The sequence below is a fragment of the Sturnus vulgaris genome, chromosome 8 (genome assembly GCF_052056855.1).
Source record: "Sturnus vulgaris isolate bStuVul1 chromosome 8, bStuVul1.hap1, whole genome shotgun sequence".
NCBI classification, from domain to species: Eukaryota; Metazoa; Chordata; class Aves; order Passeriformes; family Sturnidae; genus Sturnus; species Sturnus vulgaris.
In genome coordinates this window covers 29,649,090-29,675,026 of record NC_142250.1, presented here as the reverse complement: position 1 = coordinate 29,675,026, position 25,937 = coordinate 29,649,090, and the positions used below count along the sequence as shown (strand labels likewise).

Below are 25,937 nucleotides of genomic sequence, written 5' to 3'. Positions count from 1 at the left end.
AAAAACCTTGCCTCCTCCCTTGCATTTCAATAAATCTTAAAAATCCCAAGAAGTTTGGGAGGAAAATAATTTTAAAAACTCCTCCACACCCTGTGGCAGTCAGTTAAAAAAAAAATAAACCAACAAAACGCTGCTTTCAATTTATATATATTTCCCTCTCAATGGGAAAGATCAATAGTTTTAAGAAAAATACTCCACCTTCTTTCTGCTCCATATGTTTCTCTTATTGGTTCATTTACACTGGGCTGTTCTCATACGAGCAGTTAGTACATCTTTTTGTCATTTTACCCTTCCCCAGCCATTAGTGCTAACCACTGAGACGGTGCAGCTCTCCTCTGCCATCCTGCCTCAGCACTGCATCTCTTTCTCCGGCCCTTCTCCCTTTGACTAATGTTCACCAACACTCATACATCATTCCCAAATTGGTCCAAATGAATTAAACACAGCTCTGCTTAACATTACGAGATTTAAATGGATTTTCTCTCTGCAGGTCTGCCCCATAATTGGGTTTATCCATCTTGTTGAAGTACAGTTTACACTTGCTAACATCACGCCAATTCAAGCTACATTTTCTGCTCCAGTGGCAGGAGTGAAGCAGATTTGTCATCGGATCATAACAGGTAATTCAAACAACAATTAGTTTGATGACGGCCCGTATGTCAATGTCTGGTCCCAGTCAGCTCTGCTCGCACCCGCTGCTCTCTGTGCTCCAAGATGAATTGTGCTCACAATTCTTCAATTTCAATCGACAAATACTTACCGGGAAAAAGCTGCAACTCGATTGACACCAAACCTTGCCATCTTCCCGGGGGGGAGAAGCCCTGGGCAGAGCAGGATGGTGCAAGCTCCTCTGCCCTCCAGCTACACCCCAGCTTCTGGCAAATGCTGCAGGGCTGGGGCTTCCCCACACTTGTGCAGCAGCACTCTGGAAACACCTCTCACCTGCACACACAGCTCCAACCCAGCACCTGAGACAGGTGCAGGCTGCCCTGACTTTGCAGCCCTGCAAACTCCAGCAGAGAGGCAAGTCTAGACAGAGGCTAAAATGAGACTATTTTCTGATGGGTGCCACAACCTACCACAGCTGCCCCAGGGGCAATTATAAAAAGCTGAGCATCACTGAAGATGAAGCCCTGAGCTTCTCAAGGTGGGCAGTCGGCACAAGAAAGCTTCAGCTCCAGGTTTCTGTGTGATGGGAGAGAGAGGGCAGAACACCCCCGAGTCCCAGTTTTTAGTGAAATACTTCAACTCCTATAACAACATTCAAAATATTTGCAGGCAAAGTCATGAGTTCTGGGTTTGAAAATACCATGCATTTCTTGGAGGGCTGATTTTGCCAATTAGACAAGACATCATTTGCTTCTCCAAATCTGTTCAACAAAGTTTGTTTCAGATTAAAAGAAACATTCTTTTCAGGGGGCCAAGTAAATCTAACACACATTCATGATTTTCAGGTCCCTTCACAAACATGGGGTTTTCTATGACACAGCATTGATCATTTCAAGCAGCCATGTACATCTGTGTCTATAGTATTAACTACAAATGTGATTAATTTCTTGGCTACTTTTCCTCTTATTCTTTCTGGTTTAGAGAAAGAAAAGCCCTTTTTAAATGATTTTTCACAATATCATTTTGCCTGCAATTATATAATAACATGCAATACTACTTGCTGTACATCATTTAAATGAGAAATCCAGCTAGCTGGCTGAGAATGTAGGAATGCCTTTAATAATTAGAAAAAGATCTCCACTGAAAGAAATCAACATTTAGATAGCAGACTTGATTTAAAAATTAAAAAGTGCTTAATGAGCAACAAAGACATTAGTGACTAAAGATTTTCAAAGCCAATACCAGCACACCATAAAAATCTCTTTAACCTAAACATTGTAAAAGAAGATGATTAAGTTCAGATCAAAAAGTAGTTAAGGCAATGGTATATAAAATATTCTCCTGGAAGTGGCAAGGGGAAATTCTGTATAGATAGAAAGCAGATACAATAAAACCTTACTGGAACCTGGAAAACATCATTCTGTGTCTCTACACTAAAATTTGAGTCAGATACAAATCAAAGCCCTGAAAAAAATTACAGTGTTTTGTGTCTCTGGTTCATATTTTCTGTTCTAATACCATCATTGCCTCCCCAAAAAATTACAAGCACTTCTTTCATTTTCAGCTTTTTTTATTATTCTGATGCATGCCTTATAGATGGAGGCAAATCAGACTCACCAGACCTGATGCTCAGGTCAGGAAAATCAAGAGAGGGCCACCAGGAATGTTATGTTGGTTTTTTTTGTTTGGTTTTTTGTTTTGGTTTTTGTGGTTTGTTTTGGTTTTTTTTTGGGGGGGGGGGTATTTTTGTTTTCTTTTGGGGATTTTTGGGGTGGGGTTTTTTTTTGGTTGTGGGTTTTTTGGTTTTTTTTACAAGCAGAGTTACAACAGCTCGCAAAAATCTTTGGACAACATACATTTAGCAATTCTACATTTGTTTTTTACATCATGCTGGTATTTCAGGATAATTCTGAGCACTGGGAACAGCTCCAAGTGTCTCGGGTCACTTCTGAAAGTACAGTTGGCATCAATCCCACAGGTCATTCCCTTGGAGGGCTTCCCAATATCTCAGGAGCACCCCATTGAAAACTCCAAAACTATGCAGAGACATCAATTCCCACACAAAGCCCATCCTCTGGTGATTTGTGCCCATCAAGCTCTGAAGGAAGAAGCCCCAACATCCCAAACACTCAATGGCCAGAAAGAAGTCACAACATCTTCATCACATTCCCAGCACTTGACCCCGGCAATGGGCAGGGAAGTGGTGGCAGCAGACAAGACTCTGGCAAGAAATCAGGATTCAGTTTTGCAACCATTACTCCTGCCCCACTGAAGGCTGGAGGTATGGGGTAATGTCCCCAGAGCAGACCCTTATCACCCTTACCCACAAGGCAACAAAGCCACTCGTATCCCTGGGCAAGGCAGGCACTTTCTGCAGGGTGGAGGGGGCAGCAATCTTAACAGGGTGTTTATTTTTGCCAGGCTGGCACAGGAATAAGGCACAGGTGTGCACATGAGACAAGGGCAGGGGTCACAGAGAGAAAATGGAATAATGACTTCCAGGTTTCAGAACCGCCTGGCACTCCAGAGCCAGCAGATTCCAACTCTTCCAGCTATTCACAGTCAGGAAATACCCTCTCCCTCAGTCATCGCTCAAAATAATAAATATTTATTTATAAATTGCATGCAGCCTGTTCACCTAACGTGAGGATGAACAGAGCAGAAATAAGGGCAATGCAAACCCTTAATTGTCAGAACACCCACAAAAGCAAACAGGGACCACAAGCTGCACACACACAAGCTCAGAAAGTACCAGGAAGCATCACCAGCATCCAAGAAATTATGAAGACAACTGGAAAATTTCTCAGAGTTTTAGATCTATTCTCTCTTCCAAAACACAGATCTTTCCCAGGTCATAATCCCTCAAAAGAGGAGACTTCCTACTCTATCACCAAGCAGGCTCAGCTCCAGCCATGGAGCACAGGTGTCAGGCTCCCATCCTGGCATAAAAAGAGATGGGTGCTGACGGTGCCTTGGATGCAGCACTGGGTAGAGCACAGCCAAAAGCCTACACAGGGAGCAGGAACTGAGTGGAGCACCTCGTAAATGGTTATCTTTTTTTTTTTAATTTAATAAGTCTCAGCTATCACTAGCAGCCAGTGCAAAGCCTGAAAGCCAAGCAGAATAACACATCCTCAGGCTTTTGTATCCCAGCTTGTCCTGACGGCTTCCGTTGCAAATCAGTTGTCGTAGCTGGAGACTGGACTTGAGACGCTGATTAAACAAAGCTCGCTCTGCTCCTGTCTGACGCTGCACTGCCTCATTAACGGGCTCATGGATACCCATCCACTGTGACTGCCTACTCCACTGCCTGGTGAAGGGCATGCACCATGCTGGCAAGAGGCTGGAGCTGAAAAAAATCCAGCTTTTCCCAGCAGTCAGAGCCCTGTCCCCGAGCAGCACGGATCACTGTGCTGGAACCACTCTCCTGTGGAGGGTGAGTTCAGGCAGCTGGCATGGGGAGCCAGACTGAGGTCAGGCTGCTCGTAAAGACCAGCCAAAGGGCCATCACAGCTTTTAAGATTTGCTGGTTTGTCCCAGCAAAATCCTCAACAAACCAGCCTTGCAATGCAGAGGGACTCGATTCAGAGACACGGAGTGCATCCATATCCCTGTGCAAACAGCCTTGGCCAAAAGCCAACCAAAGAGACCCAGCAGTCAGAGTAGGTCCTGCTTTCAGGGGAAAGCAGAACACCAGAGATAAAGGCCGGTATACAATGGCCCTCTTTAAAATACTAATTGAAAAAAAAAAAAATCCATAGGAAAACTCTCATCGGCTTCATCAAGACCAGGATGTGACCCAAGCTTGTGGAGCCGCCCTGAGGGAAGGCAATTAGCCTCTCTCAAGAGATGCCAAAAAATTTAGCAGAGCATCCATAATCACCCTGAAATGTTCTCTACTAGCAAAGCATAATGTGTTTATCATTTATTTCTCAATTAAGTGGTGCTTAAATTGACTAGGGAGTGGATTTCTATTGTATATTGATTAGCCAATAAAAATACATTCTAAAGCAAGTTGGCCTACAGACAAGGAACATCCATCCCTCTCCCTGTGCCAAGCAAGGTGTCTTCTTGGACAGGCTGCCCTACCTTCTCTGCACCTCTCCCAGCAGTTCAGCCCTTGTTCAGAACACTTTTACACAATGAATGAATTCCTAAGGCTACTTGTAAAATTACTAGGCGCAGCCTTGTTAAACATTCATTTGGAGCTAAGACAATACATTAAAAATCACAAAGCGAGGGAGTGCCAAGTGCAGTGCTACCATCAAAGCTAAATAAACAGAACAGTCCATCAACGGCTTATTCCCCCAGCTAAGCCCACACCATCCATCTGCACTCACTGTCTCCCACAGATCAATAGCAAGGCTCATTGATTGTAATTGGAACAGGAACATCACACCCTTTTCCTTCCAGGTCAAAAGGCACAATGACTACAAGCCATTAAGTACCTCATGGCATCACTCAATGACTGTATTTATGCCATGTACGTAGTTATGATTATTGCTTGGAATAATGTTCATCTATTTCAGCAACAATCTGACAAACTATATTTATGCTGCACCTTTGGCCTCCTTGCTTGAACTCTGCTCAGCAACATCTCTCAGCTGGGACTACTTCTAAGACACAAGCCCTACAAACTGCTTTCAACCTACCAATGTTTCTTGGATGTTGTTTTGTTTCAATCTACAACAAAAGGGCATTTTTTTGCTCTCTGCTCTTCTACCCTCCTTCTCTTCTCTTGCCCCTCAAGCTGTTGGCCAAAGAAAACAAAGGATTTTAAGCTCCATTTCTTGCATGCCCTCTGTAAGCACTGCGAGTCCGAGGCGTTACGAAGGTTGGCCCAAGAAACTGCATTTCACCACCCAGCTGGGGAAGATGCCCCTCAAACCCCAGCAAAGCACACAGGAAACCTCATCACTACCTACAGTCCTCAGGAGCTTCCAGGGGGCCTGGCTGACCACCTTGGAATGTCACTTTATAAAAGTGACAGGCAGGCATTCCTATATTGCACCCACATGACAGCTTCCCTATCATTCCAGGGTTGCTGTGTTTTTTATGGACAGCCAGCAGCAGAAATATTAATGCTACTTCTGTATTTCAGAGGAAGAAAAAAGGCATAGACACATACTTATATTTTATACATACATATATATATATATGCATGCACACACACATAAACCCCCTTGCTGTAAACAAAAAGGCTGGTTTGTCTGAAGGTGTTATAAATGCCCTTCAGAGCTCATTTAGTCTGGGCTGCATAATTTCACCAATGAATTTGCCACTTGTAAATATTCCAAATTTATGCCCATAAAGTCTTCTCAGGAACCAGACAGCCTATATATGCACACATACATATAATCCAAGCATGGAGCCATTAACATCCGTTTGTGGTTTATTATTCTTGTGAAAGATCAGCAGGGGGAAAAAGGGAAAGTCCAAATCATGTGTCCTCAGAAAGAACACTGAGCACTAAGCAAGTTGGAGAAGTGGAAGCTCACACCCCATCCATGAGATGGGGCAGGTCCACACCAGTTCTCATTTCAAAACTGAAAGCAGAGACAAGAACATCAAGGAGAAGGGAGATAAGTGATGTCGTGCCATGCTCTCATAAAAGGTCTGGATACACCTACAGAGCCTTCCTTATGACTGTCATATAAACATTACACTGGGGCTGTGTACAGGAGATTAAACTGGAGCAGGGAGAAGCTTCACATGTGTCATTCTACCAAAGGTTATTTTAGGATCAGCTTAGAAGCTGAGTAGTGGGTGGCAGCTGATTATATTACCAGAGGCATATCTAAATATCATGGGCCCATCAGGATCTCTCATAAAGGGTTGTGGCTGCACTGGAACTTGAGCTTGAAGCTTGGCCTGCAGAGTGGTCCCTTCCCCAGGGCTGTGGCAATCCTCCCTGGGCGTGAACTTCCCTCAGAGCAGGACACAGACACAGCACAACCACTTTGGCTTAAAGGCCACATTTACTCAAAGAATGATGTCAAAGGACATACCTAAGACTCAAGCAGCATTTTCCCAGCCAGGACCACTCAGCTGTCCTATGAACCCTGGAGAGCCACCATGAGCACACAGAACACCTGGCCACAGGTCACATCCAAGTATCACACAGACAGTCCTACACGGCAGAGTCACCACCAAGCTGTATTATCCCACAAACCAGCACCAAGGCACAGTTTTCTTGCTCCTGTGCATGACAACTCCCAGCAGTCAGCTCCCTCTGGAGTTCCAGCTGCCACTGCATCACCCCGTGATGGGAACTGCAGCTGAAGGAGGGCTTTGGAGGACCACAGCCCAGCTTACCACAAATCCAGAAAAATGTGTATAGTGGACTAATCTCTGCTTATGTGAGAAGTGTCTGTGTCCTCCCACATAAACACCCACCTTCACAATCTTGAGTCAGAAACCAGTGCTACCTAGTCACAGCCATGCCCATGGCCTGAGATGGCCAAGCAATGCAGCCAGTCCTGTCTTCAAATGGCCTAATTTCAGGTGATTTAGAGGAAACCACACAGCTTATTCATAGTGACCACTGAGCACAGCACCTAATGGCAGTGCTTGTTCTCACACACAGACAGGCAGGCTCTCCCCTACAAAGAATCCTCCAAAGCAACTAGAAAATAATCTGGTACTTGATTCTCAAATGTTGCCATGACCTCAAGTTTGCAAAAAAAGAAATCTCAATACATACCGAAAATACATACATGTGTGTTTACGTATATTAAATATATATTCATATATCATTATTACAATAATATTATAAATACTGGTGTTATATAGATTATAGATGTCGATATAGATATTAACATACTATTTTAATATATAACAGATCTTAATAGTTTCCTATCAATCTCTTCCAGATTTCTGCATTAAACCCCTAGTTCATAATTAGCTCTATTTAAATATTTTCAAGCCTTATAGCACAGTTTTTTAGTACTACTTGTATAAAATCTGCAAACATTTATTGAAGCTTTTAAACAGAAATTTATGTTAAAAATGAACCATTACCCTGAAAAGTAGCTAATTATATCTTCATAAATTTGTAGCTGTTAAGCCATCCAAAACACTACACAAAAGCCAGCTTCATTTAAGTTCAGATGTAGTTCCTCTCCTGTTTCCAACTGTTCCAAGATGTTGGTACCTATGACCACATTGATGTGCTCATTTGATTAAAACCAAGTATTTGTACTGCAATTCTTGAATGAACCACTCTGTCAGGTTTTGCAGGCCCAGAAGTATAAATTAAACCTGAAATCTGGGCCTTGTTTTGGGTGGGCAGTTCTCCTTCAAGTTGTAAAAGCACTGAAATAGCACCATATGTTAACTGCTCCTCTCTGGCTTTGTCATCTAATAGGACATCACTCCTTGGCTTTTTTCAGCACAGGATGGCCACATTCCCCTGGTTTTTCCCTGACCAGAGTTAGAATCAGCTGACCCTGGACCTGACTCTTTGTCAGATCAGAGAGAACAAGATGCCACCCAGTGCCCACCTTGCCTGCTCAAGCATTCCCAGTAAAGTGACAAATCTTACTCCAGCAGCAGAAAAAAGGTCATTTAGGTGCTCAAAAGCTGACCCCACCTAGCTGCTATGCAACAAACTAAGCACCACATAAGGCTGAAGTGACTGTACATAGCATGGAACTATGATACAAATTTCCATGACAGGTACATAACTCTGCTAACAAAGAAACAAAGAAACAGGTGCAGACAGCAGAAATTAATACTATCTATATTGGTAAACATTGAGGAAGAACAAACCAACACCAGTTTCATCTTCTGTTAGGTCAGTGTATACCCATTCATACAAAAAAAGAGATCATTAAATGATTTTTTTAAATTAATTTCCTCCCTCTACTTCAATAACAAGTCTTTAACTTGCTTCAGTAAAATCCACATGACTGCAAAGGCAAAGAATCACCATAACCACTACCTTGTATCACCTGCCAGAAATAAGATCACCTCAACAACCTCAACAAGTTTTCAATTCAGAGGTTAATCTTCTTAAAGTTTTAAGACAAATCACTACTCATTATCCAACTGCAACTACACTCTTTGGCAGAAGAAGGTCACACCACCCACCAAAGAGAAAAATACATTCTCTCTCGTGGTTCAAACCATGGCACATCATGAAGGACTGTTTTACCACCTTCCAGCCTCCAGTCAGTGAGAAATATTTATTTCCGTAACTTCAAATTAGCCTTTAATAAAGAACTCTGATTGTTTCCCCAGTATAAGCCAGGCTGCCTGACATTGTTTGGAGGATAACTCATCCTCCTCCGGGCAGAGGCACAACCACAACTCCTTTGGTGCATAACCAAGAGAGGCAACTACCAATTTCTCTCTTTATCAAACAGTCCCATACCTGAGTCTCCTGTTGTGCTACTCAACTGAGTTATTACTCATTGAAAAAGAACAGCAAGTAACTTCTGAACCATTTCACGGACAACAGCCTTTTTCTCCCCTCCTACGTGAACTGAAATGCCAAATACCAAACCTATTTGTAGCAGTCAGGATTAGTTCTAACAGGAGAACCACTGAGAGGATAAACTGATCTGAACATTCATCTAATTGCTAACCATCATTCCTACTTATTAGTTTATTGTACCCCAAATGCACAGAGTACTTAATATAATAGAGAAAGTCTGACCTGTGCCTTAAGGAACTCCCAAGAGTAGGAAAGAAACTGAAATAAAATGAATCTGTAAGAGAAACCAATCTCAAGTTACAACCACTTCTGACAGCAGGGACATGGATCTTGGCTTTCATTCTGCAATAACCTCTTTTAGCCATTACTGGAACTACCCCAAAGAAAGATAACCCTCTGTTAGATAATCAGGAAGTTACACAAAACTGTAAATCTCTGCATCAATATAACAGAACACCAAGAGGAGGTGTCCTACAGGCTCTAGCACTTCATGCTCCTGGCTGCATTGATGTTCTTGCCATCTCTGATGTTTGCTCTGGAGGCATGATATGGTGGGTCACCTTTGGAAACTACACACACCTTCAGCTTTAGAGGAAAATTATCTTGGGAGCCAGACATCCCAATTGCCTTGACTGTGCTCCTACCAAACACAGCACAGCCACGTGAACACACACCTAATGCAACTTGCTGATTGTATCAGCACATTGCAATTGGGGCTGGTGATTGCTGGCACCACAAACCACCAGTGTCCCAGCACCTCTGTTCCATGCAAACACCCAGGTTGAGATGTGATCACTCTGAAGGCAATCAGTGTGCAAGATCATTACCAACCACCTCAACAGCTATACCTTGAAAAGTGACTCCATGAAAGTGGTATGAGGGTGAGGTAGGGAGGAAAGAGGAGTGTAGTGTTTATTTCCTTTTAACTTTCCATTTCATATGCATTCAGTGCCATGTCTGAACATGTTCAGACATTTATTCCCCTCTCCATTTACCCCTCCTCCAAATCCTTGCCCTACAAATTTTATCTAGGATCAGAAAATTAAGCTGAATTCGTTTCTCTTTCTTACACTCACACAGTAACAAGAAGACTTTGCAATCCAGATTCTACACTTATGTACACCTGCGTTAACCCCATTGTCCTCAAATTATTCTCTTAACAATGGCTGTGGGTTTGTACAGGTGTAGAACAAGCCCTGTAATTGGAATTTAACAAACAATTCCAACAGCAGAGAAAAAAAAAAAAAGAAAAAAGAAAGAGAGACCTCAGCTCACTCCTTGTGGCATTAGCTAACATATTCAAGGAGCAGGATAAAAAAAACCAAAACACAAAAACAAATTTCAAAGGTATTTAGGTGTGTGCAGATGCTGGCAGGAAACTCAGGAGATTTCCAAATACTGCCCATTTTCTACTTAGATCCACAAACCAGAGCAATAGCACAGAGTATAAATGAAGAAGTTGCTTCTCATTTGCACCATTTTTTCAGTATTCTCTTTAGCCTCCTTCCCACTTCACCAAGTATTTTGCTTCCAAAATAAACTTTATAAGCTTCCTCATGGGATCACAACTTAGGCCATGATCCTACAAGCCCCAAAGCACAGCCCAGCTGTGCTGAAGACAGTTCCTCAGAGGACTGGAATGGAGGCAAGCCCAGAGCTTGTGCAGGACTGGGGCTTTGCCCCACCAGCTCCAGGGAAGGGAAGCACCTCCAAACTGCTTCTCCAGTCACAAACAACACCAACAGCAGGCAGAGAAGCAAACCAGGGCCAGGCAGGACTGAGGAAATGCCACACAACAAGACGAGGACATCATCTGCTCTGTGTTGCCACCTCAACTAAAGTTGACAGCTGTTCTTCCAGGCTGAGCTGGATTTTACACAGCTGTAAAATCAAATAAAAGCTTTCTGCTGCTGTCACGAGCTCTGGCTTGCAACCACCACTTCAAATCAGCTTCCTCTAGCCCTCTTTCTCCAGGCACCCAGCCACAGCCAGGACATGGACTGCAGACATGGTTAGGCTTTGTTGTGATGGATAACTTGGTCACAACAGTATCTAATGGGAAATGTTATCCAGCTGGCAAATGAATGAGATCGGTGACTTTATAGGGCCAACAATTACTCCTCAGTGATGCAGAATTACTACAGAGAACTCAGCACTGAAGATATGCCTGTTACTGACAAATTAACAAACCAAGAAATTAATTACCAGTTAAGAAAATAATGGACAAGGGGTAAGACTGGGAAAGCCTTGGTCAAGAGAGGTCCATCATATGCAACAAGTACATTCCCAACAACCATTAGTCCTGGTATAATTAGTACTACACTGGAACTCTTTCGGGATGGTAGACATCACAATTGGTCTGCAAACCATCAATGGGTGAGACAAAATAGCATCATCTAAAAATGGAGACATTGTTCAACCTGACCATGGCATTGTCCAACACACAAACCCCACTCTGTACTCCAACACTGCAGAAGCAATTCAGCATTACTTCTAGGAAAATCAGTGTCTCCCAACTCCTCCTTGCAACTCCAAGACAACTCCTCCATGATGAGAAAGCCCTGCCATACTCACACACCATGCTCACAGACAAGGCAACTCAACTAGAGGAGCATGTGTTGCTGAACATAAATAGGCATTTCTACAATGCAAACTCCAAGACAAGTATTTTTTCCATAGTTTTTCATGTTAGGGCATAACCACATAAAAAAAAGAAGTTTGCTTTTTGCTAAAACATAAGGAGATCTAGCCAAATTCTTCATCATCATCATTATTGAGTGGAAAGTAATTGAATGGAGATGAAAGGGAAAAAAAAAAATCAGACTACACAAGAACACATGATCTCTGAGATACAATTTTCACAGCCATGACTATTTGCTTTAACAATGTATCTGTAATCAGCAGCAAGACCTTCCTTTACCCTCTGGTCCATCCGTACCTTAGGAATTCAGCGCAGTTGCTGGCTGATCCCAGGTCTCCAGAAGAGAAGGGGAGAGGAGACATCCAGCACTCACAGGGTGCCAACAAAACACCTGGCCAGCAGTGCCAGAGGTCCTCAAGGCAGTGATTGTGATACAGAGAAACACAAAGACAGGGTGAAGACATCAGCCTAAATTGCTCCTCTCCCTCTGCATTCAGATGCAGAGGTGAATGAAGGGGAGAAACACAACACTGACTAAATGATTAAGTAAATTAGCCAAGGTTGCCAGCTCCAACCCTTAAAGTGGAGATCCTACATTATTTTGGGGAGAACAAATAAAAGGCCATCATAAAACCTAAGCAGCTATTTAAATGGAACCAAAATTACCAACATTACACCCAGGATGATTACTTTAGAAACTCAAGGAGCTTGGTATTTTCTTTTCTTTAGGAGTAAAGGCATACAGGAAATTCAGCAGTCACATTTTCTTCCTCGGGCAAGAACACCCACACTGCTCACTCAGTCATTCACTCCCATTTTTCTCTGTGCAGTGTCTGACCAAGGGGAGCCCAGACCGAGTCCTCCAGACACTCCTGCATCGTGCACAAAAACAATCCTGATTTTTACAGTTTTATTTGGCTTGTTCACAAGACTCAGTCTCATGTAATCCACGGGCCTGATCCTTCTCCTAATAAGAGCAATGGCAAAACTCCAGCTGATTCAGTAGTTCTGGACAGACCTTGCAGAGGCAAGAGGATAAACTTTAAGGGCTCAAGCCTTATCCATTCACTTTTCTTGCTTCCACAAATAATCCTTTTAAAAATAATGGGACTGCTCCTAAGAGTCAAACATGCAGAGTAAGAGAAATATTTGGGGCTCCCCCTCTACCACAGTACAAGTGTATTTTCCCAAGCATCCTCTTATTCTGGTAAATCAAATGACAGCACCAAAAAAAAAAAAAAAAAAAAAAAAAAAAAAGGCCATTGGAGGCAGGAAGAAGAAACCTAAGTCCTCCTTTTAAAACAAGGACAATCAAATGATGAGTAGCTGAAAATGTGGCCACACACACACACTCCTTCATATACACATACATACACAGAGGCAGTTCATCAGAAGTGAATCAGAGAGAGAAAGATGAATTTGAACCCTTTATCCCCTGTCCTTTATAAAGGCTGCCACTCAGTAAACGGAGATTGCTCTAATTACTGTGACAATTCTGCACCCCGTTCAAACAACTTTTGTGTTCTGGACAGGTTTCTCCGCGAGTTTGAAATTCTTGGCCTGAGAACCACTCTTGTCTAAAAGAGGTTTCTCGTTGCAAACGCAGAATGCAACACTAACAAGTTGTCCCTCTTTTCAGCTCCTTTCATTCTCCTCTTTTCCAACTGCCTGATTCAGGGCTTAATGGAAACTTGTCAAGGCTTTTCTTCCCACAAACCCTGTAGAGCCCCAAGGCAATCTGTGCACAGAGCAACCACAGGAATCTCATATTGTCAATTAAAATTGAATAGACACCTGATAACCAAGTATGCATTCAAGAATAATATACATCACATGCATATACACAGATGTACCTGTGTAGCCAGTCCAGTGCCCACATTTGGGCACACCAGCAGCACAGCAACTCACTACTTTCCATTTACAACCACTCAGTGAGACCCAGGTTCTAGTTTTCACTTTTTCATTCCATATTTATTAAATTTAATTTCACATTTATGAAATTAAAAACAAAGTACTTTCAAGTACTGTAGTCGAGCAACAGAATACAATGGAAAATAAACTAACTCCATACACAAACACTTGGCCTTTAATAACCCCAGGGATTGTAAAGATATTTAGCTGCTATCCAGATAAAATAAGCTCTGTGGATATTCTTTACACAGTGGTTTGTGACCAATGCAGCAGTTATGTTTGCGACTAGCTCCTGTAAGTACCTTATTTTTAATTTTAATTGACACAGACATGATTTAAGCTACATTTTATGGTTTAGTTTCAGAATTAATAAAAATCCCATGGGAGAATGTAACAGGGATTGAAGTAAACTGAGACATTTGGTTAATAATAATAAAATTCTCAAAGAGCTTGACTTCCAGACAGACAACTACAATCTATAACTCCTCTCAAAGGGAGAAAACCTTCCTGTAAATGTCCCATAGAAAACAAAGACAGAAACAGTGACTGCCATCTTATTCTTCTGATGTGTTCATTCAAGGTCATACCTTCCCTTGGATTCTTTAATATTGGCAAACATTTATAATAGAGCAGTTTCAATAGCTGTCTGTTCAGCCTGTGTGTAGATCAAATGCATCATCTATACGCCGACTTCCAGACCTTGCCTATGTCAGAGTAGTGGTCCTGGTTTTATAAATCTCTTAAACCTAATTAAACCAATGCAAACCTCTTACTGTCTATGCTCCCAAACCAGTTCACTCATTTAACCAAGTTAAAATTATTCAGGCTAGGGTTTAAAGCAGTTCCAAGAGAATCTTTATGAAATATTAGTATCAGTTAAAACAGAAATCAATGCAGTGGCTTTTCTCCAGAACAGAAAAGTCTATAGTCTCAGACTTTTCCAGATCATTATTTAAGGAGTCACTGACTCCAGTGGGAGTTCAGACGTGCTCCAAGAGGTATGCCTCCACCTTTTCTTGCTCTATTTTTCCCTTTCTTAAAATAGAACAATTTGTTTCTATTGTATCAACATCCAAGAATCTCTCATATTCCCCAGAAAGTCCCTTTGCAGTATTTTCCAGATTGACAATTTCTATTACTTTATTACTTCCCACATCCTCCTTTTGGACCAGTTTTTTTTTTTTTTGCTTGGTTGGGGTTTTTTTGTTGTTTTTTTTTTCGTGTCTCTGCTGCATCACCACCAATAGTGAATTAAGCATCAGAGAATCATTTTCTTGTATGTAGCATCTTTCATGCCAGATACTTTGAAAAGACCAACAAAGCTGTGAGATAGACACAAGTCAATCATATTTATATATTCATATTTGGTAGCCATAGGCATGCAATCATACTTCCCATGGAGCCTAGGGCACTAAAACCTGTTCTGCCAAGAGGGGAGAACAGTTAGGCAGGACTGTGTCAGTAGGAAGAATAAAATGGTTAAATCCAACAAGAGTCTCTCCTGAATTCAGCCTCACTCCCTAGCTGAACGCCTGAAGGAATTTGGTACCCAAAACATCTGACCCCAAAAAGAAACTGCCCTCCCATCTTCTCCCTCCTTGCACTTCCCTCACCAAGCAGCAAAGGCACTTCAAACAACATAAATCCATTCTCCACTCAAAGCCTACTTGGCTCCTATAATTTCTATCATTTTCCTGTCATCATTTCTTCTTTGCTGAAGCCAGCAGCCTATGAGTCAGAGAACAATCATTAACTTTTACAACTTCCATACAAATCCACCTACTCATATTAGAAATGCAGAATTGACGTGCAACACAGCCTCAGACCAAACCCTGATCCTGCCAGGATGCTCCACACTTCTGTGGGAAAGGTGGATACTGCAGAAGCAGGAGCTCGTTCCAGAATGAAGCATTGGAAATGTAACTTTACTTCCCTCCCCCAACCCCCCAGCAGCAAAGGACCACGAAGAAGCAGCAAGACATCAATATCATATTTAGTTGAGTTTGGCTTTCTCAATACCTTCATCCACTTTTGAAGAACTTGGCCATTGGTTCAAGACACACGGGGCCTGATGCAAAGCCCTTCGTTATTAATAGAAGCCTTTTTTCCACTGACTTCAATGGATCTTGGACCAAGCCCAAGGAAGACAAGATTTCACAGCAGTAAGAGTGACACACATTCTCCACATTGAAAAAAAAAAAAAAAAAAAAAAGAGAAAGAAACAATACGAAGCATTTACGATGTCAGTCTGTATAGCACCGTTTTGTTTGTGTTTTGCTTTTTTAAAATCGGCTCCAGGCTGTTGGATTAGCACATCCAAAAAGTCTCTCTGAAGGTGGAAGGAATCACAGCAGATACAAAATGCTATGGTGAAATACACAACAATCCCAGTACCTCCCTCAACTAGGATATAGAGGCATTCTCTACCACAACATTTCTTGTAAGTTGCTGCAGCCACACTTTAAAGTGTCCCAGCACTATAAACTCCTCCAGTAACAGCTACAGTATTACCCATGATGAATTAATTTATATTAATATGGCTATCACGCGCATTTCCATATGAAACCCATTGTTCTGGAGCATTAATAAAAACCTCACTAAGTGAAGTAACATAGTACCCCTACACTTAGTTTAAAGATATTTCAAATAAATACATTTAGAAGAAAATTGCTAATATCTTTAGTTTATCATATTTGGCACAGCAAGCAGAAACCCAGTTATCTTCTCAGTACGTATTTATAGCATCACCCGTTCCCATTCATTCTGCATTTTCTTAGAGAATCTGCTGTACCCTACATCTGCAATTCATTGACTTTACAATTTACCACATGTTGAGATGGAGAGGTCTCAGCTCCATTTGAATCACTGCACAAATATGCAAGTGATTTATCGTTTTAAAACTAAAGACTGCAGAAGAACGACTCCACTTTTCCTGAACATTACTCCTTCTGGCAGACCATGAACAATTACAGCGCGTACTAATTAAGCTCTGTAAATGTGCTGTGCCCTGCTAATGCCTACCAGGCCTCAAATTTAGTTGCATGAAGCCAAACTTCAGCCAGCGACTTAACTCATTCAGCACTGCCCAGTTGCCTGAGCGTGACCCCACAAAGAATAAGGGTCGAGGGTTTAGCCAACCTAAAACAAAGGCGTGAGACTGAACAGATTTTGCCGGAAAGAATCACGGGGTGGGGGGAGATGCTGGAGGGGGTGGGAAGCATCTTGGGAATGAGAGGAACATCCTTGTTGATAACCTGTTAAAAAGGTACAATACCACACCAGCTTTGCAGCGCAGTGCTGGGGGATTCGGATCTGTCCCCGGGGGCTAATAAGTCACAGCGCTCCATTGATTAGGGAAATGCATAAAACCTTCAACAAAACTGTACAGCTATTTGTGGAAGAGCCGAATTGACAGCCCCCTCTTTAAAAAAAAAAAAAATAAAAAAAAAAGTCAGGCTTTACATGGCTCTAGAAGAAAAACATATGGCCAAAGGAGTGCAGCTTTCCACCACACACATAACCCTGCCTTTTTCTTAAATTAGTCTCCAAGCACAACAGTAACCTACGGGGAACCTGAAATCAACTGCTGGAGAAATTAAAGCTAAAAAGTAACACCTAGACGTATTTGAGTAATCACATTATCTTGTTAAAACACACACAGCCCCAGCACAGACAAGACAGCAGCACTTCAAATCTGACTGTCCACTCTAGCAAAGCGTGTGTAATGGGGAGTGAGCCGAGAACAACGAGCTTTGCTGAGCGAAGCACTGCTTCTTCTCGGGCCCCAGACTCTCCTGACACTTAAGAGTCAATCCCCAGATCCCAAGCTTCCCCTCCAACCATCCATTCAAATACTGGCGTTTCCCCCCCGGCCCCCCCAAGTTTCTACAATTTCTCCTCACGCTCCAACATCCCTCCTTTGTCCTCCAATTACTCTCCAGTGGCCCCCCTGCTCTCGCAGTGCCTCCCCCCAGTTAACCCCTCCCAAAACACCACCCTGTGCACTCCCCCTGCTCCCCTCCACGCTGACCTACACGTCCATCCCACATTGTCCCTTCCAGCAGGACACAGGGCTTCTCCCCTAAAAACTGCCTCTAACCTCAACATCTTCATTCATTCAGCGCATGTTTTCCCTTAACGTGGGTTTTCTAAGAGGCCCTGTTTTATACACACAAACCAGCCTAATACATGCATTTCCAAGCATCCTCCTTCTGCATAAAACCCGAGGCAGTTTTTTCTTTCGTCCCCAGCTCAGCGGTATGTGAGAAAATTAAAGGACATTTCCAGGTGTCATCTGTCTTTAAATGTTTGCTTGTGCCGGTATCTAGGAAATACTGCACAATACTGCTGAGACCTCTGTAAAGGACACGAGCTGTGCTCAACTTCTTCCCTCCTTCAGCCTGGCTGCATCACCCACTGCCCAGCCTCTACAGCACCACAAGCGTTAATTATAAACTTCGGAGCCTACGTAAAAAAAAAAAAAAAAAAAAAAAAAGCACAAACATAAACCAGCAGTTGGGAGGAGCAGTAGAAATATTCGCTTTTAGGTGGGGAGAGAAAGGATTTCCATATCTCCCCCACACACCCCCAGCACCACACTTCATCTCTCATTGCTTATAATTAGTGAAAGAAATTTGACCCACTGCCAGTGTCTGTGGACCTTGGATATTATAAGGCCAGCGTGGCGTCAAATATCTTAACATTCATAAGTGTTATAGGCTGTAAATAAACCCCGTGGATTTATGACCCTGCGGTGCTTGCCAGCAAACGACTGTGGCACATTTCTTTCAGCAGACCTGTCGAGGTGCAAGTTTGCCTTTGGTTGTAAAATTAACCATTTCCTTCACAAATGTGCCCAATTAAAAGTCAAAGTTTTAAGGCTTACTTACATATTTGCCAGGACATGGGACTAAGGAGACACCCAGGGAACACAGCTTTAAACATCCCCCCCAAACCTCACAACTCCCTCCAAAGCAAAACTTCTCACAACAGCCCCAATGTGCAAGGAAAGTGTCTGATTTCACCAAAAAGCCCTGAAAAAAAAAAACAAACTGACAACCCGACCGCTGTTCTATTTCTACATGCCTATGGCCAGCCCTCATTTTTGGCTGCTCTGAGGCTGGGGGGAGCAGGCGTCTCCCCCCAGGCTGTGCCTGGAGAAGGATCTCCTCCCTTCCCCCAGGATAATGTCATCTGCTTCCTGTGTAGGAGAGCATTTGCTAAATCCAGGTTGTCTCATGCTTAACTGCCAATAATCCAACTTCCACATAACTCCCAGACAGCTGGGAAAAGGTCCTTAGAGTTTTAGTCATGGTACAGAAACACACGTCCACACAAAAAATCTGCAGCTGTCCTTTTTCTCTACACCACATTTTTTATCTGATTTTGGGGCCCACTCATGAAAGTCTTGACAAATTTAAAACATTTTTACCTACATTCTGGTTTACAAGCACCAGTGAAAGCTGCAACATATTCCTTCCCCCCTCCATCTTCAGCTGACAAATCAGCACATACTTGCTTGAACAAAAAATGAAGGGGAAGAAGGGAAAAAATAAACCACACCACCCTATTCAACATCCACAGTCCTTGTATGAATGCATTCAAAAAACCTGGAAAGGCATCTACTGTATTTTTTTTTTCACTACAGATCAGCCACTGGTGCACCTATTAAAATTGTTCGATTTCCAAAGCAAATATTATTTTTAATGAAGTGCAGTCCTGCAATTATCCTGTACACTCAAGTAACAGTACTGCATTATATTGTTTTGCAAGGTCCCAGAAACATGAAACTTTTCTCTAACTAATTTTCATTGCCCCCTGAAGAGAAACTGATGGAGTAAGCAATGCAGCTTTTGCCTCAGAATAAAATCTTATCAAGGAAAAAAAAAAAAAAGAAGAAAGAAACAGAAAAGGAAAAAAAAAAGAAAGAAAGAAAAAAAGCATAGCATTAAAAATAAATCAGCTTCTTTACTGCAAATAAGCTAACAAACACAGTCTGCCACTGTACACCAGCTATGCTAATGCTATAGCAGAGTGATTCAGCAATCTACCTAATTAAGCACGAGGAAAGTTTCTTTATGGAGGTTCCATTTGATTTACACCACAGGATCATCAGTTCTTATTTAACAGCTTGTTTTTACACAAGTCCAGAAACTTTATTAAAAGCATGTCCATTCATTTTTTTTCTAACCAAGTGAATAATTCACTCTCCACTGAATAGCTCTGTATCATAAAGTACCAAAGTGCTGACATATTAAGTTGTATCTACATTATTAAACTAGTTGGTGGACGTTAATACTATAATCCATACTGCAGACATTAAACCTCAACCATAAAGATTAGTAAAGAATTAATATTGTCACATCGAGACTGAAACCCTAACACTCCAGCCATAAATATTTCTGAAGGAGATGAAAAACAATTAGCATAAATACCAAAGAAGGGCAAGAACACCTGTTCTTTTTCAGGGCGATAAGCATTTTATTGTTCTCTATTTAAAATGTAATGACCTGTGTAATTACAGTAATATTACATTGTATTGCAAGGGCTTGGAATGTCACACTTTGAAAAGTGTTGTCAAAACAATTGGAGGGAGGGAAGAAAAAAAAGGACCACCATTAACCCTTCACACCCCAGGGTCTAAAGCTTTTGTATTAGGAAGGATTACATTGTTTGATTCAGTAGATAAAGAAAAGCATCAATTTTTCAAGGCAATTAATAAAAAATGTTTCTTCCTAAACATAAATATCAAGGCGATGGGGCTGCTTTCCACCACAGCTATTCCAAACTCTCAAACTTCAGGGCCAAACATAAGCTTACCCCTACAGTCTCACTCAGCCAGCAACAACTTAGGGGAAAGGAAGATGCAACAACACTAGTAAAAATAAGAGCATCCGCCAGCAGGGTTTTCTCACATCACACTGCATCTATTTGCTTACCAAAAGCATTAACCAAGCTCCAAATTTAAGCTAAAAATCAAGTACACCACTTCTACATTTTCCAACTCTGAAAGGAAAACAGTTTCCTTTATTATCCATAACATGCAGCCAACCCCAATCCCTCTACAAGCGCAGGGATGGAACTGGTGCTCTCAGATGCGTCACTTCATTACTATTTGACTAGACCTCTACTTAAAAACATCTATTCTCATAAGCATGCCACAGTATTCTATCAATAGCAAGACTAGCATGCAAAAAATCTTTGCTTTTTAAAAACAAAATTATTCCTATCAATCTTGATAAAGGGTTAGCAGTATTTAAAGCATTATCCCTGAAAAAAGATTATTCCTCATAAGCAGATTTTATGATACTTCATAATTCTTCACATTCCTGAAGCAGTAAAGGAGAAATTGCTGTCCACAAGTTTGCTCTTGAACAGACAATTACAGGTACATTTTAAAAACACAATAATCCCACTACACCCCCAAATAAAGCAACAAAAAAATTCCAGGGAAAAAAAAAACCACAACAAAAAAACCACACCCACAGACTTTTAAGATTGTACAACAGCAAAAGGAAAAGAAAAACAATTTTGTTACGTATCTGCATCACCTCTTTACCTTGCATGCTCTGACACTCAACAAATATGGCTCCAGGAAAAACTACATAAATAAAAATAAAATTCGTAATTATGCAGAACCAGCTATACCTTTCCACCGCGTATTTAAAAATAAAATAAAATCAAACAGGAGAGAGAAAGATCTAGTTCATCTGGAATTGAAAGCTGGTACAGCAGAGAACTAGAATCCACCTAAAAATAGTGTGTGACAGACAACAGCTATCCCGCTGAATCTTTATAATATTCTGCTCTCAGGCCTAAATAAACAACTTTAATTTTTCCTGGCTATAATTAAGTGGCAGGCAAACAAACAAGCATAAGGAATGTGAAAGAATAAGGTTAAGAAGATAGGAGAAGGTTGCTGGAGCCTGGATGTGGAAATAAGAAAATTGCCTATTGAGTGTAGAAATATCCTTTCAGAATTCATCTGATAACACAGGCAGGCCACCTGCTATACCAACAATAAACCAACCTGTAAGCTTTTGTACAGCACCTTTAATTCACACGGACCCAACATTCCTATGGAGGCCTTTTTTACCGGTGGGGGAGCAAGGGGAGGATTGCTCCAGGAGAGCTAACTGCTGAAGGATCCTATCCCCACATGCTATAAGGGAAAAGGGATCTGTAATAAATGTAATGAGGAAAAAAGAGCTGTAGCTGTTGTAAGGAAAATGCTTTAAGAAAAAGGCAGCAGAGGTGTGCTTCCTATTAGTCTGCACTTGGAACAGTGGAATGCATTGAAGGTAAAAAACGAGAGGGAAAAAAAAAAGGGAATACAAAGCTTCACAATTCGTAACAAAGTGATTTGGAACAAAGATTGTTTTGCCATCTGGATTCCGGTACTTATGGAATTTGGAATTTATCACGATCATCCATATACATGTGAGTGACCATATTCAAAAGAAAAAATATAATGCATTCAGCCCCTGAATTCCCCTCCCCATCATTACAATTGCAAACTGCAGTCACCCCTCTGCTACTGTCCCAGAAATCACCTCCTCGCAAAAAGAGCCTCACAAGCTTCCAAAATAAAACTCTGGCACAGCCCTAAACATATGCAAAGTCAGAAAACCTTCCTCACAACCTCCCTGTCACTCTACATTTACTAATCTGTGTCTACTGACGTTTTACTAAGTGAAAACAAGACTGACCCGATGTTTAATATTTTAATGCTTTAAAACACTTGTAGATCTGATAGACTGAAGTTGTCCAAGCCCTCAGTCATTTGTACGGCTTCAACATCTACCCAACAGTAGATCTATTATTGTAAATTGCTATCTCGTGTTACCACAAGGAAAAAAAAAGTGTATAAACACACATGGTGATGGTGGGAACGCTTCAGACTCAGAAACACCCAGAAGAAACAAAACAGCAATGCTAAAGCCATCGGTAGGAATCAGTTGTGCTTGGAAGTCCCAGCGGATTTAACCATTCAAAATTTAAAAAAAAATTAAACTCTTGAAAAAAGGAAAGAAAAGGAGACACTTGAGAAATCTGATGTCAGAGCAGAGCACACCGTGGGTGACATTACAAGCGGGAAAACAGCTGAGACTACAAACCCACGAGCAGACCCCAAAGTTTCCTGGGATCTGAATAAACCTCGCTCTAGCTGCAGGCACACACAGCCCTGCACCCCCTGCCAGTGAACCCCGAGTTAGGGGTGAAAAAAAAAAAAAAAAAAAGGCAAAAAAACCAACAACAAAAAACCGGATGCTTTCAGCAAATTGTTTTCCTGCCAGCATACTTCCAAGAGGAATTTTGCTCGACTTGTCTGATTATTTTTTGCGCCGCTGTTGTTGTTGCCAGAGCCAAGCGAGGCGAGTTGTTTCCGGACTCAGCCCTGCGCCCCGAGCGCGGCTCCCCCCGCTCCGCACCGGGACGGAGCCGCTCCCCGGGCCCGGGCCCGGCCCCGGCGGGCAGGGCAGCGCCGCTCGGCCCCCGCACGCCGCGGGGCGCGGATCCGGCCGGCCGGACCGGGCTGAGCCCGGGCACAGCTCGCGGCACCCGCGGCCCGAAGGGGCACAATGAAATCGCCGCTCCCGCGGGCCGGGGCGGGCGAGGGCAGGAGAGGGTTAAGGGGGAGGAAAGGGGAGGGGGAGCCGGCCCAGCCGCCACGGAGGAGGGCAGGAGGCGACGGATCACCATGGAAAACGAGGAGTTTGGAGGAGCGGATCACAGGCTCGGCAGGGAGAAAATAACCCCCCTCCCCAAGGAAGGGGAGAGAAGGGAAAAGGGGGAGGGGGAAAAAAAAAAAAAAAACAAACCCAAACTCAAACTTCTCGGGTTTTTAAAAATTTGTTTCCAGTTTGGTTTTGAGGCTGAAATAGGTGTTGTTTGGAATTTGTTTGCTTTTTTTCCTTCCCCACCCCCACGCAGCGGAGGTTGCAAGGGCTCCAAAAAAACTGCCCACAAAACTGAAAGTAAAAAAAAAAAAAAAAAAAAAAAGAAAACAATGACAACAAATAAGAAAAAGACCCAAAAAAAGAAATAAAAGAGGGGGGAAAAAAAAGGAAAAAAAAAGTAATATGGCGAAGTGTAAACAAACCCCCTCCCGCCGCGGCCCGCGGAGTTTGGAAAGTTTGCGGCGCGGGGGAGGGGGCGGCGGCAGGGCCGGGGCGAGCGGGGCACCGGGAGCGCGGCGGCGGCGGGACCGGGGACGGAGCGGGGGGGAGAGGAAGGAGAGAGGGGGAAAAAAAAAAAAAAGGCACTTACCGTTCTCGCCGTCGGAGAGAGCGATCCATTGGGCAGATACGGGCTGCTGAGGTCGGGGATCATTATAAAGGGATAACCCGGGTATGGTGGGCCCTTAAACAACCCTCCATCTTGCCTCTTCGCAGCTAACATGGCGGGGAGACACGAGCGGGAGCGGGGAAGGAAGGGGCAACAGGGGCAAGAGAAGGGAGGAGAGGGGGGGAAGGAAAAGTTTTTTTAGCAAGTGTCCCCAAAAGAGGAGCCGGGCGCCCGGCGGAGGGGCGGCGGAGCGGGGCGGGCGGCGGTGCCGGCCGGGCCCGCGTACTCACCTTCCTCTAAACTTTCCCGGGATTTATCTCTGAAAGTTTCGGACCGAGGCGGGGGCCGCCGCTCCGCCTGGGAGCGAGCCGGGGGTCGGCATGGGGCAGTTGGGGAAAGGGGTGGTTGGGATGGGGAGGATGTTTTTTGGGGGGGTAGGGGGGGAGAAGGGAGAAGAGGAGGAATGAAAGGCGAAAAAGAAGGGAGAGGTGCGGGGAAGAAGGTGGAAGGGGAAACAAACAGAACAAAACAGAAGGCATCGTTACAAGTTGGTGCCGCGGAGAAAGTTGGGCGCCGGCGGGAGCGGGACCCGGCGCGGCGCCCCCGGCCCCGGCCCCGGCGCGGCCCCGGGCACAGCGCGGCCCCCGCCCGCCCGCCCGCCGCCCCGAAACGGCCCCGCGGGGGGCTTCCCCCGTACCTCCGAGTCTGAGGAGCTGTTTTGATTCGTTTCTGATTCATTGACGAGAGACGACTTGACATCAGCTAAATCCCTCTCCGCCGAGGAGTTCTCGGAGATCTTCTCCTCCTGCTCCCCTTCGTCTTTGAAAGAGATCAGTTCATCGTTGGCGCCCAGGTCGTCCCCTCCACCGCCGTTCAGCTGCGGCATTTTCCTCCTGCTTCACCCCACCAGCAGCAATTTTGCAAAAAGGGGAAGGGGAAAAACAAAAGAGAAAAAAAAAAAAAAAAAAGGAGGGGAATGGGGGGGAAAAAGGAAAAAGAAGAGGGGGGGGGGAAAGTTTGCACCAAAAAAAGAAGAGTCCAAGGTGAAAGTTTCTTTTTTTTCCCCTTCTCTTTCCTCCTGGGGAGGGGAAAAGAGGGAGGAGGAGGGGAGGGAAATGTCTCTTCTTTGCTCCTTTGCACCAGTGACTTTAGGCTTCTTCCTTTCCTTCTTCGGGATTTTCTCTTTCTTTCTTCCCGGGAGCTGCTCGGCGTGCACTGCGCGCACACGCACACCCGCGCACGCACTCGCGGAAAAATTAATAATAATAAAAAATATATAAACCGTGGGGAGGGGGGAGCAGCAGGGGGGAGGGGGGTTAAAAAAAAAAAAAAATAACGCAACAAACCAAGCCCAGAAGTCAGCTGTGACGGGGGGGCAGTCGCCGCGGATATGGGGAGCCTGTGCCGCTCGGGTTTGAGTGAGTTGAAGTTGGACTGAGAGCTTTTCAGTTCAAAGGCGGCGCTGATTGACAGATAGAAAAAGGGGGATCGAAATCCGGAGGAACGGAGAAGTCTGGGATCCGGGATTATTGACAGGGAGCGAGAAACACACCAGGCACTTAATGAGATGCAGGAGAGGGCGGGGGCTCCCCGGTGACGTCTGCATAAATAAACAGGTCTGGGGCGCGGGAGGGGGAGGAGGAGGAGGAGGAGGGTGGGGGAAGTAGGAAACTAACAATGATCCTTTTTGGCATGGGAGCGGGAGCGCGAGGGGAGGGCAGCGGGGGCGGGGGCGCCGCTGGGGGGGCCGGGACGCAAAAGGAGGGGAGGGGAGGTTGGCAAAAAAAAAAAAAAAAAAAAAGAAGAAGAAAAAAAAAAAAGAAAAATTAAATTTTTTTACGCCGTAGCTCAGAGCTGCGGGACGGGGGGAGCGAGGGGAAAAGCACTCGAACGGGTGTCCCTGACTCCGCGTTCCGGGAGCGCCAACTTTTACATTCTGGACATTAATAAACATATCATCCCCCCGCAGCCCGGGTTCTCCTGAAGGATGTTTGTGTGCCCCTATTATTTGGGTACATGTGACGGCAGGGTGGTGCGGTGGGTGCTTTTTTT

At 43.6% G+C, this 25,937-nt stretch overlaps 1 protein-coding gene across 17 annotated transcripts in view; it reads right to left on the bottom strand.

Annotated features, from left to right (window-relative positions):
• Positions 1 to 25,505, bottom strand: part of TCF7L2 (transcription factor 7 like 2) — a 173,203-nt gene extending 147,698 nt beyond the window's left edge. For 7 of the 17 annotated variants that reach the window (XM_088169339.1, XM_088169342.1, XM_014872506.2 and 4 more), the window contains exons 1-3: positions 24,583 to 25,505; positions 24,176 to 24,242; positions 23,868 to 23,992 (exon numbers count right to left, since the gene is read on the bottom strand). In XM_088169339.1, coding sequence (XP_088025465.1) covers positions 23,868 to 23,992; positions 24,176 to 24,242; positions 24,583 to 24,771 — 381 coding nt within the window. In that variant the 5' untranslated portion in view covers positions 24,772 to 25,505. The remainder of the gene's footprint in view (positions 1 to 23,867; positions 23,993 to 24,175; positions 24,243 to 24,582) is intronic. The other 10 variants (XM_014872509.2, XM_088169344.1, XM_014872512.2 and 7 more) reach the window with 6 other exon arrangements.
• Positions 25,506 to 25,937: the final 432 nt, after the last annotated feature.